This window comes from Zeus faber (genome assembly GCF_960531495.2).
Source record: "Zeus faber genome assembly, chromosome: 21".
In the NCBI taxonomy this organism is placed as follows: domain Eukaryota; kingdom Metazoa; phylum Chordata; class Actinopteri; order Zeiformes; family Zeidae; genus Zeus; species Zeus faber.
In genome coordinates this window covers 7,023,723-7,037,348 of record NC_137208.1, presented here as the reverse complement: position 1 = coordinate 7,037,348, position 13,626 = coordinate 7,023,723, and the positions used below count along the sequence as shown (strand labels likewise).

The following is a 13,626-nucleotide window of genomic DNA, read 5'->3' as shown; positions in this document are numbered from 1 at the left end:
ACCGACCCTCACAATCTCGGGCCCCATCTTTCCGGCTCTCCATTATTCACACGAGCGGCTCGCGTCTCTCTGACTCGCTTTCGGGGTTGAAAAGTCGAGTTCCAGGCGGCGACAGGCTTTCGCTAATTCAGGCTCCAGAGGAATGCGGTCCATCGCCGGCATTTGGAGGATATAATGGTCAGATAAGGCCGCGGTTGGCCCGGCTGAGCTCCCAAAGCGGCTGCTCGGGTTAAATGACTTGAAAATATGTGTGTGTGTGTGTGTGTGTGTGTGTGTGTGTGTGTGTGTGTGTGTGTGTGTGTGTGTGTGTGTGTGTGGAGGATAATTGTTAGAGAACAAGGTGTGGAAAGTGGAGAGAAAGACAGGAACAGAGACTCTGAGAGAAAGACAAAAGAGAAAGCAAAAGCAAAGTCAAAGAAAGAAAAAACAGAAGGCAGATTCAGGGCTGGGGGGGGGGGGGGGGGGGGGGCGCCGCTCGCCGGCCCGCCCCTCCTCCAGGCCTTCCTCTCCACAGGGGTCGGGGGTCAACACAACAGTGGTAATGGTTACCTAACATTTGACATCAGGGTGCGCCTCAGCAAAAGCTGGGATTTTGAGTAGTTTTCTCCTGCGCGCGCACACACACACAACACACACACACACACACTCACACACACACACACACACACACACACACACACCTAATGGGGAAGGGTTCCAGTCCCCACCCCCAGGGACAGTCGTGGGGGTATTGAGACTTCCTAATACCACAAGGGCAGTCGATCGTCATTGACGAAGCTGCCCGAGGAGGCTCGGCAGGAGGCTCGCTCCTCTCACGCCCCACGGACCCAAGGACTGTGGCTTCTACAACATCTGGACGGGGTTTTGATTTTACTACATCTGTACACCTGATGATGACAGCAGCTGCTGGTGTACGCACACGCACGCACACACACTTTACAGTTGTAGCCTCGCTTTGTTTGTTTTATACTTAATATCCATTTGATGGGTGATTTCCACTCTGTTTGTTCCAATTGGATTTGCATGTTCAGTTTACTGAGGTGACCCGGTAAAAGGACTCGAAACATCGAATGGCCTCAGTCCAAAGGAGATCATTGATATCATGCGTATTTGTGTGTATATGTGACAGAGAGAGAGAGAAAGAGAGAGAGGCGGGGGGGTGACTGGCGAATTCAGGGCTTGCAAGGAAACTGAAATAATTAGGAAACCGAGAGAGAGAGAGAGAGAGAGAGAGAGAGAGAGAGAGAGAGAGAGAGAGAGAGAGAGAGAGAAACGTGAAAAGATCTGCCTGCTTTAGGCGGTTTGCCCATTGCCTACAGAAAGTCAGTCTTCAGAGAGGGAAGGACAGAAAGGAGAGAGAGAGAGAGAGAGAGAGAGAGAGAGAGAGAGAGAGAGAGAGAGAGAGAGAGAGAGAGAGAGAGAGAGAGAAAAAGAGAGTGAGGAGGCCGAGCGAGCCTACAGTATGTCAATATGTGACAGGATAGTTATTCTGTCAGGGAGTTCAATGTAACCCCCTGACACACTGACTGAATAATGTCCCTGCATTTTCTTACCAAGTATGTGTGTGTGTGTGTGTGGCGTGTGTGTGTGTGTGTGTGTGCGTGCGTGCGTGCATGCGTGCGTGCGTGCGTGCGTGCGTGCGTGCGTGCGTGCGTGCGTGCGCCTCCCTATATTCTCGCAGTTTTTGTGCCAGTTTGGGCGTGAATGGACGAGGTGTTTGCATTTGTTTAATCTTTAACGTTTTGGAGAACAAAGTCTGCACCTGCCGTGGAAAAGGCCATCTTTGATTCTCGGGCACGAAATTCTTCCTGCGCCTGACGCGTCGGCCTGCGACCCGTGAACCAACAAACAATACTCGTTTCTTATCAAAAAAAAAAATATATAATAATAATAATAATAATAATAATAATAATAATAATAATAAAATAAAATCTAGCATCTACAACTCTTCACTTAATTCAATGTTCGGAGTCTTTTTTTTCTCTGCTGGTTGAAATCCTGGTCGACATCTTGCAGCAACGTGTGAAACGACCGCGCCGGAAGGCGAAAAGATTCCAGTGTGAGACTTCAAAGGGGAAAGCCTTGTGTCCGAGGTGCGCGCGTACCGCAGCCACGTACGCGCGCCTCCCTTTACACGCCTGGCCGAGGTAAACCCGCAGATCTGCGGCTACAGAGCGAGGGCGCCCGGCACGCGGCGCCGTTTATTACCCCGACCGGCCGCCTGCAAACAATGCCTTAATCACCTAAATGGTTGCGGAAGCGGCACAACCGGATCCCGCACGGAGCCCGCAGCAAAACCCACAGCAAACATTGCGGCCGAGACCCGCCCTGAGTCTCCGGCCCGCAGAGAGAGAATGCGCTGCGTTGGCTGAAGTGATGGGGGAGAGGGGGCCAATCAAGCTCCCCCCCTCCAGCTCCCGTGAGCGTCTCAGTTTGAATTTGAGACCCAGGCCCTTTCCCGACAGGAGTGCACACGGCTACGGCTGAGAGATGAGGGTGGGAGGGAAGCAAAGTGGGTGAGGGGGTGTATTTCAGAGGGTGTTTCTCCTACCTGAGACGGAGATGGTCATGGGAGCCTCCAGGGGCCGGTCGTTGTCCAGGTCCTTGCTCAGCTTCAGCTCTCCGGTCTCCTCGTTGAGCACCAGCAGACTGAGCTCGTTCCCGGACTCAAACTTGTACAGCAGCTTATCCATGACGTCCGGGTCGCGGGCCGGGACGGTCCCTATGACCCCCGACGGGAAGCTGTTGGACTTGTTGGTGATGTAGTTGTTGAAGATGATCTCGAAGTCCCGCAGCACCGGCTCGTTGTCGTTCACGTCCACCAGGCGGATGTGCACGGTGGCCCGACTCACGAGCGGCGCCGATGTGGCCTGGACCACGATGACATACTCCGTCCGGGTCTCGTAGTCCAAATCTGTTAGAGCCGTGAGGTCACCGTTGAAAATATCCAACTGGAAAACTTCTGGAATATTTCCCTCCACGATCTGGTACATGATCTGGGCATTGGTTCCCTCGTCAGGGTCCGTGGCGCTGATCCGGGCCACGATGGAGCCCACTAGGCTGTTCTCCTCCACGTCAAAAAACAGCTCATCTTTGTCAAACACCGGAGCGTTGTCGTTGATGTCGAGGACCGCCACGTGAATATCCACAGCTGCTCTCAGAGGCGGAACCCCCTTGTCCACAGCAAAGGCCTTCAGGTTGTAGAGGGGCACATTCTCCCGATCCAGTTTGCGGTTCGTCCTGATGATGCCAGAGTAGGTTTCTATGAAGAAGTCCCCCTCTCCATCATCACCACCCTGGAAAGTATAACTCAACCGGCCATTGGAGCCGGAGTCTCTGTCCGAAGCAGAGATCTGGAGGACGCTGGTGTAGATAGGCGCATCCTCAGGAACCGTCCCCTGATACATGTCTCTGGGGAACAGAGGAGCATTATCATTGGCATCCAGGATGATAATCTCCACATAAGTGGTGTCCGATTTCTGAGGGATGCCGTTGTCTCTGGCTATGATCGCCAGCGTGTAAGAGGCCTGCACTTCGTAGTCAATCTCAATTTGGGTTGTGATGGCACCGCTGTCCGGGTCAATTTTAAACTGGGGTAGATTGTCCTCCATCACATAGGTGATGCGAGCGTTCTCCCCGGTGTCCTCGTCCGTGGCGCTGATCACCACCACGGTAGAACCCACCGGTTGGTCCTCGCTGAGCATCACCTGGTAGTTGGCGCTCTGGAACACAGGCCGGTGCGTGTTGGCGTCCGTCACATTGATGAACACCTGCGTTGTGTCGTAGCGGGTTCCATCAGAGGCGGTGACCGTCAGGACATACTGACGTTCTTGCTTGTAGTCCAGGGGTAGCGCCAACGTAATGAGACCACCACCACTCTGGCTGGTGATAGCAAAGCGGTTCCTGGTGTTGCCACTGGAGATCTGGTAGGTCACCACGCTGTTGACGTCCCTGTCAACTGCGGTCACTGTTAACACACTGGTGCCCACCACAGCGTCTTCATTAATCTTCAGGGAGTAGACCTTCTCTGTGAAGGTGGGCACATTGTCGTTGACGTCCAGCACCGTGATGCTGACGCTGGCTGAGGAGGACATCAACGGCACTCCGTGGTCCCTGGCCTCCACGCCAAACGTGTAGAACTCGGTTGTCTCGCGGTCAAGCTCAGCACCCACTGTGATCCAGCCGGTGCTGTTGTTGATGCTAAACGGGAAACCGGGCGCGGTGTCCGTGAGTCGGTATTCCAGACGGGCGTTTTCCCCCGAATCAGCATCAATTGCCTGGATGTGGATGACCGAGTATCCAATGGCCATATTCTCCAGCACGGTGGCCTGGAAGGGGGTGCTGACGAACATGGGGGCGTTGTCGTTCACATCGATCACCTGCACAACCACCATCCCTGTGCCGTTGATCAGCGGAGGTCTGCCGCCGTCCTGGGCTTTAATTCGCAGATTATACTCCCTAATCATCTCGTAGTCCAGTGGATTAATGACATCGATCACACCGGTGGGGGAGTGGATGTAGAACTGGCCCTTAACATTCCCGCTGATGATGCTGTAATGGACTTTGGCGTTGTTTCCCTCGTCTCTGTCGGTAGCCTCCACCTGGATGACTTTGGTGTTCACCGCCACATTTTCTGGGATTTGAACAACGTACCGCTTCTCACTGAACTGTGGGTAGTTGTCATTTTCATCCTCCACAGTTATGTGCACGGTGGCCGTGGCGCTGCGGGGGCCCGGGTCTTTCCCCTGGTCGTTGGCCTCAACGATGAGCTGGTACTGAGCCCGGGTCTCTCTGTCAGGCCTCTCTCTTATCCTCACCAGGCCGTTCCCGGGGTCAATTTCAAACACGGTGTTGACCCCATCGCCATTCACAATCTTATAAATCATGTTGGCGTTGGCAGGCGTGTCCCCGTCGGTGGCCCGAATGGTCATCACCTCAAAACCCACCTCCATGTTCTCCCGGATATTGACCCGATATTCGGTTTGCTCAAACACCGGGCGGTGGTCGTTGGTGTCGCTCACAGTGACGGTGAGGTAAGAGGTGGCTGACCTTTTAGGGTGGCCGTTGTCCGCCACAGTCACTTTAAAGACGTGGGTGTCCTTCACCTCTCTGTCCAGCGGGTAGAGGGTCGTGATGCTGCCCGTCTGCGGGTCGATGGAGAAAAAGTCGTTGGACCTGCTGTCAAACAGGGCCTCCATGCTGTACTCCAGCCGCCCCGCCTCCCCCTCATCCGGGTCGGTGGCTTTGAGGGTGATGACGTGCGTCCCGGCCTCCTTGTTCTCAGGCAGGGACACCTGGTAGTTGGGGAGCTGGAACTGGGGCGGGGAGTTGGCGCCTCTCCTGCTCCTCCTCCGACCCGTCTCGAACACGTCGCCCCGCAGATCCGGCGCGGCCGCGACCCGCAGGTCCAAGCGCACCGACACCGGCGGGCTGCGCAGCTCGCATTCCAAACGCACCCCGCGGTGCGCGCACAGGTCACGCAGCAAAAACAAACTCCCGCGCGTGAGAGCCGCGCTGACGTTCCCCCCGACGCACACGGTGTCCGGGAGGTGCGCGGCCCGCGTGGGGGCCGGTACGAGTTCCGCCACGTTCACCAGGAACGCGCCCGCCGGGAGGCACCCGGACGCGGCCGGCGGCCTGAGGAGCCGCCGCACCGTGATGTCCGGCTCCCCCGGCGCCTTCTTTCTTTTGTACTTGATGAAACAGTTCTGTCCGTGGACAAACACGTCGAAGTGCGTGAGGACGACGTCTCCGGAGGTCCGAGAGTCCGACCTGAAGTAAACCGGCGCCGGGTTCGGCAGGGTGCGCGCACAGTCCGCTTTCCGGGACAGGCTGACAGCCCCCGTCCGGGAATCCACCCGGAGAAAGTTGTGAATGAACCGCGGAGACAAAGCGCGATCCACGCTGTAGGTCCAGCCGCCTCCTGCCAGGGACAAGTTCCCCAGAACGGCCCCGGAGCGCAGCGTCTCCGAGAGGCGCATCTGGAAGCACCGCGCCGGGCGCACGGAGAGCAGGGCGCAGAGCCACAGCCAGGACCACCTGCGGAACTCCATGGGTTCGGGGAGAGAGACGGAACCGAGTCCCATCCAGCTGCAACCCGGAGCGGAGCCCTCAGCTCTCCGTCTGCCTCTCGCTCCTCATGGCGCGCGTTGAAGGGGCGTTTCGGACGCGTCTCCGCGGAGCGCGCCGCGTCCTTGCCGCAGCCAGTTTGGGAATGGGAACAAAATGGCTCCAGACTCGGAGCAGCTGATTACCATAAACCTGCTGCCCCCCCCCTCCCTTCTGGGACCTGGGACCCGCGGCAGGGGAGGGGGGTGGGGGGTGGGGGGCGGCGGTTCTCATGGAGATTTAGGAAATGTCTCTGACCGGGCGGTAAAAGCGCGCACACGCATTGTTATTATAATGAAGTCAAAGTTTGAAGACGCGCAAAGTGCTTTTTGAGCGCACTCTACTATATCCATTTAAATGGATATATACAAAATCAGATATTGCGCCTATTAACACAAAAGCAATAAAGTTTAAACAATTTACATTGCTTTTTAATATATATATATATATATATATATATATATATATATATATATATATTCTCGTAACTATTTATTAAAAAATGCGTGCCAAAAAAAGGAAGGAATCAACATATATTTTGCAATACATGCTAACATAGCGTTATTTTTTTCCTACAGGAATATATGAGTAGATAAACACTTTTAATAACACTACAGTGTTAACACAACACTAAAGGAAGCTAAAAAAAAAAAAAATACATACGATTAAATAAAAACAACGCACAAGTACACACCTTGTAACTTTTTTTTGATCCGGTATTTTTCTAAAATATATTTCCATCGCATAAGGTTTTATTATTATTATCATTAGTAGTAGTAGTAGAAGTAGTAGTAGTAGTAGTAGTATTAAATATAAGAAAATCGTTAAAAAACATTGATTCACCATGGGGATGCACCTCTAATACTATTCTGATGTAGTTATATTGACAATGAGCAGCGTTTCCTGGTCAAATCAATTATTCTATTAATACAATAAATGCATCTATTGAAAGAAAAGAAAAACACGTTCTGGATTGGCCTTTTTGTACAGGAAGCAATATTCAAACGTTAGCCATGTCCTCTAATGGCATCGAGGTCACTTACTAAAGCATGTTCTTCAATAACAAATGCCCTTATAAAACAATGGTCATCTAATTGAAAAGATCACTGACTGTGTGCAGTGTTTGACTGACACTGCTCTGGGGCTCAGTTACAGAGTTATTCGTTTGTCGTTTAGGGTTTATTTCTGCAAATCAACCTTGACTGCAAAATTCTCACATGAGGAATACTCTGTACAAGAACGTCCTCTAGTGGAAGGTTCATTGCACTACATCGCCAGGTCAGTTTAACAGAACGGAACGGAATAAACCTAAATTGAGCAGAATAGACAGGAATACAAGAGAATAGAGCTTTATTGTCCACAGCTGCAGAACTCTGCTTCTACAGGCTGAATAAAGACAAACACACAATATAATAAGTAGACAACACAGCTGACATCACATGCCGACTGCGTTTAGTTTCTGCTAATTTGTTGTTGTTTTCCTGGCACCCAAATCAACACACATGGGGAGTTTTAAAACAAATAACCCCCAATTTAGGATTATTGATTCTCTTGATTACAGTTTATATGTTGTATTTTAGGCATGTGGTCTTGTCCATAAGGTGACATTACGTGATATTAAGTGTTTCTTTCATTCACATAAATAAAATGTATTTTTAATAAAGAAACCTTTCTGTTAAAAAACAGTGGTATTAAAAAATACTGTGTGTTATTAGAGTTCTTCTAATTACACTGAAAACTAAAATTGTGCATCGCTGCATTTCTTGAGTGAAGTTCTGAGATGCGAGGTGCATTTTTTTGTTACTATCGTGATTTTGCACGTCTTTAAATGGCACCGTGGATGAGCAGCTTTCAGCTCCTGGGTTCGGGGGTCACGTACTCGGCCTTGTCCCGCGAGGCCGCTGCCAGGCGCTCTCGACCCAGCTGGAGCGTGTGCTCGCTGGGCCCCAGGCGGACGATCTTCCCGCTGCCCAGACACTCGTCCCCTCGGTAGAGCACGGCAAACTGAGAGGGAGAGAGAGGGACCAGACAGACACGCCACGTTCAGTAATGGGCCTGGAATTCCTCTAGCGGGTCATTCAAACCATGTTGTCAAAAATGTGATTTCCAGAAGGTCGATTAGAGCTAATCTCGGTCTAAATTAAGGTTTAAATTAAATCTTTGGATTAGTGGACATCAGCCTCCGGGTTAACCTTGACAAGAGAGAACATGGATCATCCAGACAGGAAGAAATTAAGACCAGCACCGAGACCGGACAGAAGTCTTAGTCAGTCCTTAGTCTAGCAACGTCTCTGAAACGCATTTATTAATTCCAGATTAATTTAAGTAAGATTAGCAAAGCCCTGATTTAGATTAAACCCTGTCTCCGAAATGTGAACTCTGACGCTGATTTCTTCAAGGCAGTCGACTAGCCACTCGTCTTGTCATTGCGTCTCATAGCATTTCAGATATTGCTGTTGCTACCTCCTCCTAGACCTCCTTGCTCCGGGAAATAAGCAAGAGTTGAATTTGGACAGACAAGCTGCTTCCGGGACCACCCAATCTGAAATCTTCCACACACATCGTGTACCCCCCGGCCAAACTGCATTTTGTGATTAATAATCTTTACCTGTCCAGGTGTGATAGCCCTGAGCGTCTGGGAGAGCGTGATCCACACGGAGCCGTCCATGTTCAGGGTCACGGTGCAAGGAGCTGAAGACAAAAGGAAGCAGACGTTGAGTCCCACCGACCGTCCCGTGTTTCCTTTCCTTTACATCTTGTTTCTTCTGTGCGTTTAGAGGTTAGTTCCTAGGTTACTAGTTCCTACAGGTCTCTGAGGTCGCAAAAGGATGTCTTTGGATTTTTTTTGGGCTGAAAATACCTCTCAGATGATGAATTTTAGTCCATTTAGAAAGCCTCCGTACCCTTCCTGTTCTCGACGGACTGTTTCTGTGTCTGCAGCTTTAAATGCAAATGAGCTGCTTCTCCCCACGCCCCTCTCCGCACGTGCCTCCTTGATACCATGGTTACGGTGAGCGTTTACCCCCCCGAAACAAGCGATATGGCTTGTAGCAGCGACGCAGGAGTTCAACCGCACATGTTTGATCCAGAACCAGAAGAGAATCCTGCAGAACTTTGAACATTGTGAATGTACACATGGCACGGGACCTTCGCGGACCTTGGTGGGCCCATCCCCGAGGAGTAGGCCCTCTAAAGGCGGGTGAGTGGTGGCCGGGTCCTCCCGGGATCTGTGCACAGTTTGGGGCCAGTCTGCCCGGCGGATCCGGGGGAGCATGGCCCGGGACACAAAGTGGTAAGCACACACGTACAGGTTTTTGCCACCAGTAGCTGGGACGCTGCCATCAAAAATGAAATTTATCCATTCAGCTCTTGTTTCCTCTGAGGCCTGGGGCAGATTTAAGAAGAAGAAGATTTGTGCTGGTCTGTGCAGCCAACAACAGAGCAGTTGTGCTTAGCTCTGAGCTTCGTCATAAAAATGAGGCACCTTCGCAAAGGAATTTCTCCTGCCATGGGGGGGGGGGTTACTCAGACGGGGGGGGAGGGGTTCCAATTCTAATGAGTCTCCAACTGACGTAGGAAGGAGAGGCCAATCTGAACCTGAAAAAAATCGGAATCACATGTTTTCTGACGAAGGCAGCTCACGAAAACTGACTGCGTTGTGTTATTACACAGTGTGTGTGTTAGTAGGCCCATCAGAGACCCAAATGTAGGTGCACGAGCACTGAAAAGTGAGATTTTTTTAATAATATGTCCCCTTAAAAGACAAACAAACTCATTTACACACTTTTAAACTAGTACTTATTATCATCTGTGAAAATATTATTGAAGTATTTAGGATACAAGAGCCAAAAACGATACTGAAACTGAGACTCAAACTACTCTTGTGACTACTCAGGCAAGAGCTAAAGAGGAGACGTTTAAATACATACACCATGAATTACACATTCCACAGTGATTTGTGTATTACTTGCTGTTCAGGCCCATGAAACATGTGACTCACTGAGAGGCATCTGGTGAACGAAGCGGAAGTGACAGTCCATCATCTGGGTCCGGGCGAGGTCCGGGGGCGGGTCCTCTGCGATCCAGTGGAATCGGTCGGTTTGCAGCGTGTCGCGGAACAGAGCGGGGTGGTTGGTGGTCGGACCCTGATACGGGGAAACCGGCTCGTCACGGTGGAGAACATTCTACAGCGCGTGGAGGTGCGTCCCCTTACGTTACCATGGGGGCTACCGACACCAATTACAGTTTTCAGAGTTCCCGTGGAACGCGGCATGGCTTCCTGCTCTCTCTCAACCTGATGCAAACTTGGAGCGTTTTTTAATCCACGGGAAGGTAGTCGGAGCATTTGGTGGGGCGTTGCCCCCTGTGCCCGTGCCTAGAACCGCCACTGTTTGGTTGCATTCACGTGTGGTTTTTTTTTTTTTTACTTTCTTTACAACTATCTGTATGAAGTGTAAATGTGTTTTTTTTTCTCACCACAAACACGTCTCCAGTGGTGATGTCCTTGTCCACCACGAACCAGGCATCTCTCTGCCCTCCTATCTTGGCTCTCTGGCCCAGAGTCAGAGTAAACCAGCCTGTTCACACGGAAGAAGGGGCAGACGGGGAGAACTTTGGAGAAAATGACTTTTAAATGATTTTTTTTTTATACAAGATTCAGATTTAGTTCCAAGTAGTTTTGCACTATTTTAGAACCAGGGAAACTTCTTAAATCATGAAGTGAATAGGTCCAGCACTTTTCTTGAATTCTGGTGTCAGAACCGATACTCGTACCTTTATGTCGGCCCATTATCTTCCCGTCTTCAATGGACACAAAGTTGCCTGGCTTCGGCTCTAGATACTATCAACAGAGAAAGACAATGGACAGATAATTAAGAGAATTTGGGGTTATTTAAGAGATGGAGGTCAATCATATATAGAGTGAAGCAAAGAAATAAAACTCACTTTTCAGTGTAGTATAATATTTAGTATACCATACAAAAGTAGAGACAATGTGGACATATCACATCACTGTCATATGATGCATTTGATTTTTATATAAATAATTCAATTTCTCACCTCCAGAATGAAGTCTTCAAAGTTTCTTTCTCCTATGAAGCAGATGCCCATGCTCTGGAAACACACACACACACACCTTGTGTTTGTTACATATCATACAATGGAGACAAAACAAACGAAAGCTGACTAAACATGATGTTTTTTTAACTCATGGCCACTGCTACTGTAGACATGTACACATTTCATTTTGGAATACATTCCCCAAAACAAAATTGCTTCTACAGTAGTGAGGTCTTGAGGCAGGTGTATTCTTAAATTATTCATATATATTTTTTAATTCTTATGTACAGCCATCACACCATCTACAATCATATCCATGTTATTATCTACTTTCATCCACTTATTTTCTTTATTTTATGGGAAGTTTGACAACGAAATGCATTTTCTTTCCATTTAATGTAAACACGTGTTCTTTCATCTTGAGAATTTCATGTTCTACAACTTTTGTTGAGATTACCTCTTTTTTCTTTAAGACGTGGTGCATTCCCGCCTCTGCAGCAATCTTACGGACAAAGGCTTTGGTGAGTCCAGACAAAGGGAACATGGTATGGCGCAGGGCATCCTGGGAGATCTGGCTGAGGAAGAAGGTTTGGTCCTTGAAGAGGTCCGCTCCCTTGTACAACTTCACCGCTGGTGGGACAGAGGGACGGGAGCGGGGAAAAATAGGAAATATTTTGGGTTTGTGGTTATATATATGTAAGTAGAGCACAAAACGGTCTGGACATAGAAAAGACAGATATCAATACTTTTTCTTGATACTTCTTCCCACTCGGTTAAAAAATGGCCACATTGCAGTAATATGTTGTGAATGTAGGACCAGATCCTGTATCATAAAAAAAAAAGAATTGTTGATACTGGTACAGAAACAGTTTGTGAAGGTTATATTTAACATGCTTATTTGTTTTTGATACCAAAAATACAAAGGTAAAGTTCAGACCCTGCTTAAAATAAAATAGAAAATCTACACCTTGCCTACATCTACATCTACGCCAAAATAATGAATAAAATACATGACTATGTTTACTCTCACTGTACAAACCTAGTTCTACTTTTTGGGTCAATTGAACTGCTCAACTACTTGTGTATCACAATTTGGCAATGGATGCTGCAGAATCTTCAACACACTATCGTTATAGATCTTTATATATTGTTATAGAGGCAATTTGTTCAATAACATTAAAATATCAAATTCTGACAGACGCTCTTTGTTGGATGATAACAGAGTGAATAAGGATGAGGTGAGGACTGCAGGAGAAGGGAAGAAAACATACAATTTCTGATCTCGAAGCGGTCTCTGAAGAGTGTGGTGGGTGGGGTCACGTGTTTCTGTTGGAACACATCCTCATTTTCCTGAGAAGTCCTGGCATAGTGTCCCGTTGCCATGGCATCCGCACCTACACGAACAATAACAGTACAGTGCTTTCCAGTCTTTGCGTTTGAGTCTCTCCTCACAAGCACATGTGTCCTATTCTCTGTCATATAACACGTCACTACATTTACTTATTTCAGCAAAGCATATATTTAGTAATATTTGGTCCCAGCAAATCAAAACATTAATTAAATATATTTTTTACTACATACCCAAAGTGCTGACAGCATACCGGTAGAAATGGTTGAACTTGATGTGCTTGTTGCAAAGTATGTCTGGGTTTGGCGTCCTCCCCATCTCGTATTCTTTCAATAAATTACTGGATGTGAAATAAAATTTGTTCATTAAATTTAGCTAAGAATTAATAATACTTCATTTAAAAAACCCCATAAAATAACATTTTTTCGACAGATAAGATACCTGAATACTTCATGCCAGTATTCTTTAACGTAGCACACCTGATGGAAGGGAATGTTAAGAATCTGGCAGACCTTGTGGGCGTCGTCGCAGTCCTTCTCTGAAGTGCAGATCCCCTTTTCATCCAGAGAATCCCAATTCTTCATATATACTCCAGTCACACGATAACCTTCAAGTAGAGCAAAACCAAACAAAGAAAATGAAAGCCCAACAGGACTGTACAGTACTGTGTTGTATTGTATTGTATTGTATTGTACCTAGTATTGCACAAATCCACATAGAAGTTGAAGTTCTGTGTGTGTGTGTGTGTGTGTGTGGGTGTCTGTGTTCGCGTGTGTGTGTGTGTGTGTGTGTGTGTGTGTGTGTGTGTGTGTGTGTGTGTGTGTGTGCGTGCGTGTGTTCTTGAAGCACACTGTATCTTGAAGCACTGAGGGGGAACGTTTTACCTAATTCTTACCCATTCTTTTAAGTAACAACGCAGCCACTGAGCTGTCGATGCCTCCGGACATCGCGCACACGACGTGTCGAATTAAACCCATATTTTTTTATTCTAATATTTTCATAAACGATTCGTTTTACCTACATAGCCAACAAAGGTGAGACAACAACACCGCCCCTCTCATCTTCCTGACGGGGGCGGCCATGAGTTGTCCATCTCCAAATCAGGTCCGACT

The 13,626-nt window shown here is 48.6% G+C and overlaps 2 protein-coding genes across 3 annotated transcripts in view; both read right to left on the bottom strand.

Moving 5' to 3' along the window:
• Positions 1-6,053, bottom strand: part of celsr1a (cadherin EGF LAG seven-pass G-type receptor 1a) — a gene marked incomplete at its 5' end in the record, with an annotated part of 118,151 nt that extends 112,098 nt beyond the window's left edge. The window contains one exon of the mRNA XM_080022361.1: positions 2,552-6,053. Within this exon, the coding sequence (XP_079878487.1) occupies positions 2,552-6,053 (3,502 nt within the window). The remainder of the gene's footprint in view (positions 1-2,551) is intronic.
• A 1,388-nt stretch (positions 6,054-7,441) lies between these two features.
• trmu (tRNA 5-methylaminomethyl-2-thiouridylate methyltransferase) lies at positions 7,442-13,609 on the bottom strand. 2 transcript variants are annotated; one of them, XM_080022038.1, is made up of 11 exons: positions 13,410-13,609; positions 12,956-13,121; positions 12,748-12,854; positions 12,438-12,560; positions 11,624-11,796; positions 11,167-11,220; positions 10,882-10,948; positions 10,585-10,685; positions 10,109-10,253; positions 8,717-8,799; positions 7,442-8,112 (listed from the first exon to the last, which is right to left on the bottom strand). In XM_080022038.1, the coding sequence occupies exons 1-11, from the start codon at positions 13,489-13,491 to the stop codon at positions 7,960-7,962; spliced, it is 1,254 nt and encodes a 417-aa protein (XP_079878164.1). In that variant the 5' UTR covers positions 13,492-13,609; the 3' UTR covers positions 7,442-7,959. The 2 variants fall into 2 exon arrangements, with proteins under 2 accessions (XP_079878164.1, XP_079878165.1); XM_080022039.1 differs by having other exon boundaries at positions 13,027-13,121; positions 13,410-13,433.
• Positions 13,610-13,626: the final 17 nt, after the last annotated feature.

Coding starts and splice junctions, on each gene's coding strand:
- trmu (XM_080022038.1), bottom strand. CDS start 13,491: ATGGGTTTAATTCGACACGTCGTGTGCGCGATGTCCGGAGGCATCGAC. Junction 10,254..10,584: donor CCACTGGAGACGTGTTTGTG/GTGAGAAAAAAA, acceptor TCCCCGTATCAG/GGTCCGACCACCAACCACCC. Junction 8,113..8,716: donor GGGCTATCACACCTGGACAG/GTAAAGATTATT, acceptor TCTCCCTCTCAG/TTTGCCGTGCTCTACCGAGG.